We start from the raw sequence: 380 nt of genomic DNA, 5'->3' as shown, positions 1-380 counted from the left end.
ATTAAAATAATAAATGAAGACAAGAAAAGACGCAGAGTCGTAAACAGAGAAATCCTACAGCAGCAGCAGCAACAGCAGCAGCAGCAACAGCAGCAGCAGCAACAGGAATAGGAGCACAAGCGGTTGAAGGACCAGGAAACAACAGCAGCAACAGCAGCTGTAGAAGCAGCAGCAGCAACAGTAACAGCAGCAGCAGCAACAGTAACAACAGCAGCAGCAGCACGCAGCAGCAGAAAACGACAGCGACAACAGCAGTTGCAGCTGCAGCAACAACAGCAGCAGCAGCACCAAAACCACCGCTCAACAGCAGAAAACAACAACAACAACAACAACAACAACAACAGCAGCAACAGCAGCAGCAGCAGCAGCAACAGCAGCAA

General features: G+C 49.7%; 1 protein-coding gene across 1 annotated transcript in view; it reads left to right on the top strand.

The window, feature by feature from the left end:
• Positions 1 to 380, top strand: part of EMH_0027410 (uncharacterized protein) — a gene marked incomplete at both ends in the record, with an annotated part of 8,767 nt that overhangs the window by 8,156 nt on the left and 231 nt on the right. Inside the window, 1 exon segment of the mRNA XM_013494028.1 lies at positions 48 to 380. Within this exon segment, the coding sequence (XP_013349482.1) occupies positions 48 to 380 (333 nt within the window).

Source organism: Eimeria mitis, genomic scaffold (genome assembly GCF_000499745.2).
Source record: "Eimeria mitis Houghton genomic scaffold, Emh_scaff1010, whole genome shotgun sequence".
NCBI lineage: Eukaryota > Apicomplexa > Conoidasida > Eucoccidiorida > Eimeriidae > Eimeria > Eimeria mitis.
This window is presented reverse-complemented; position numbering and strand designations above follow the sequence as displayed.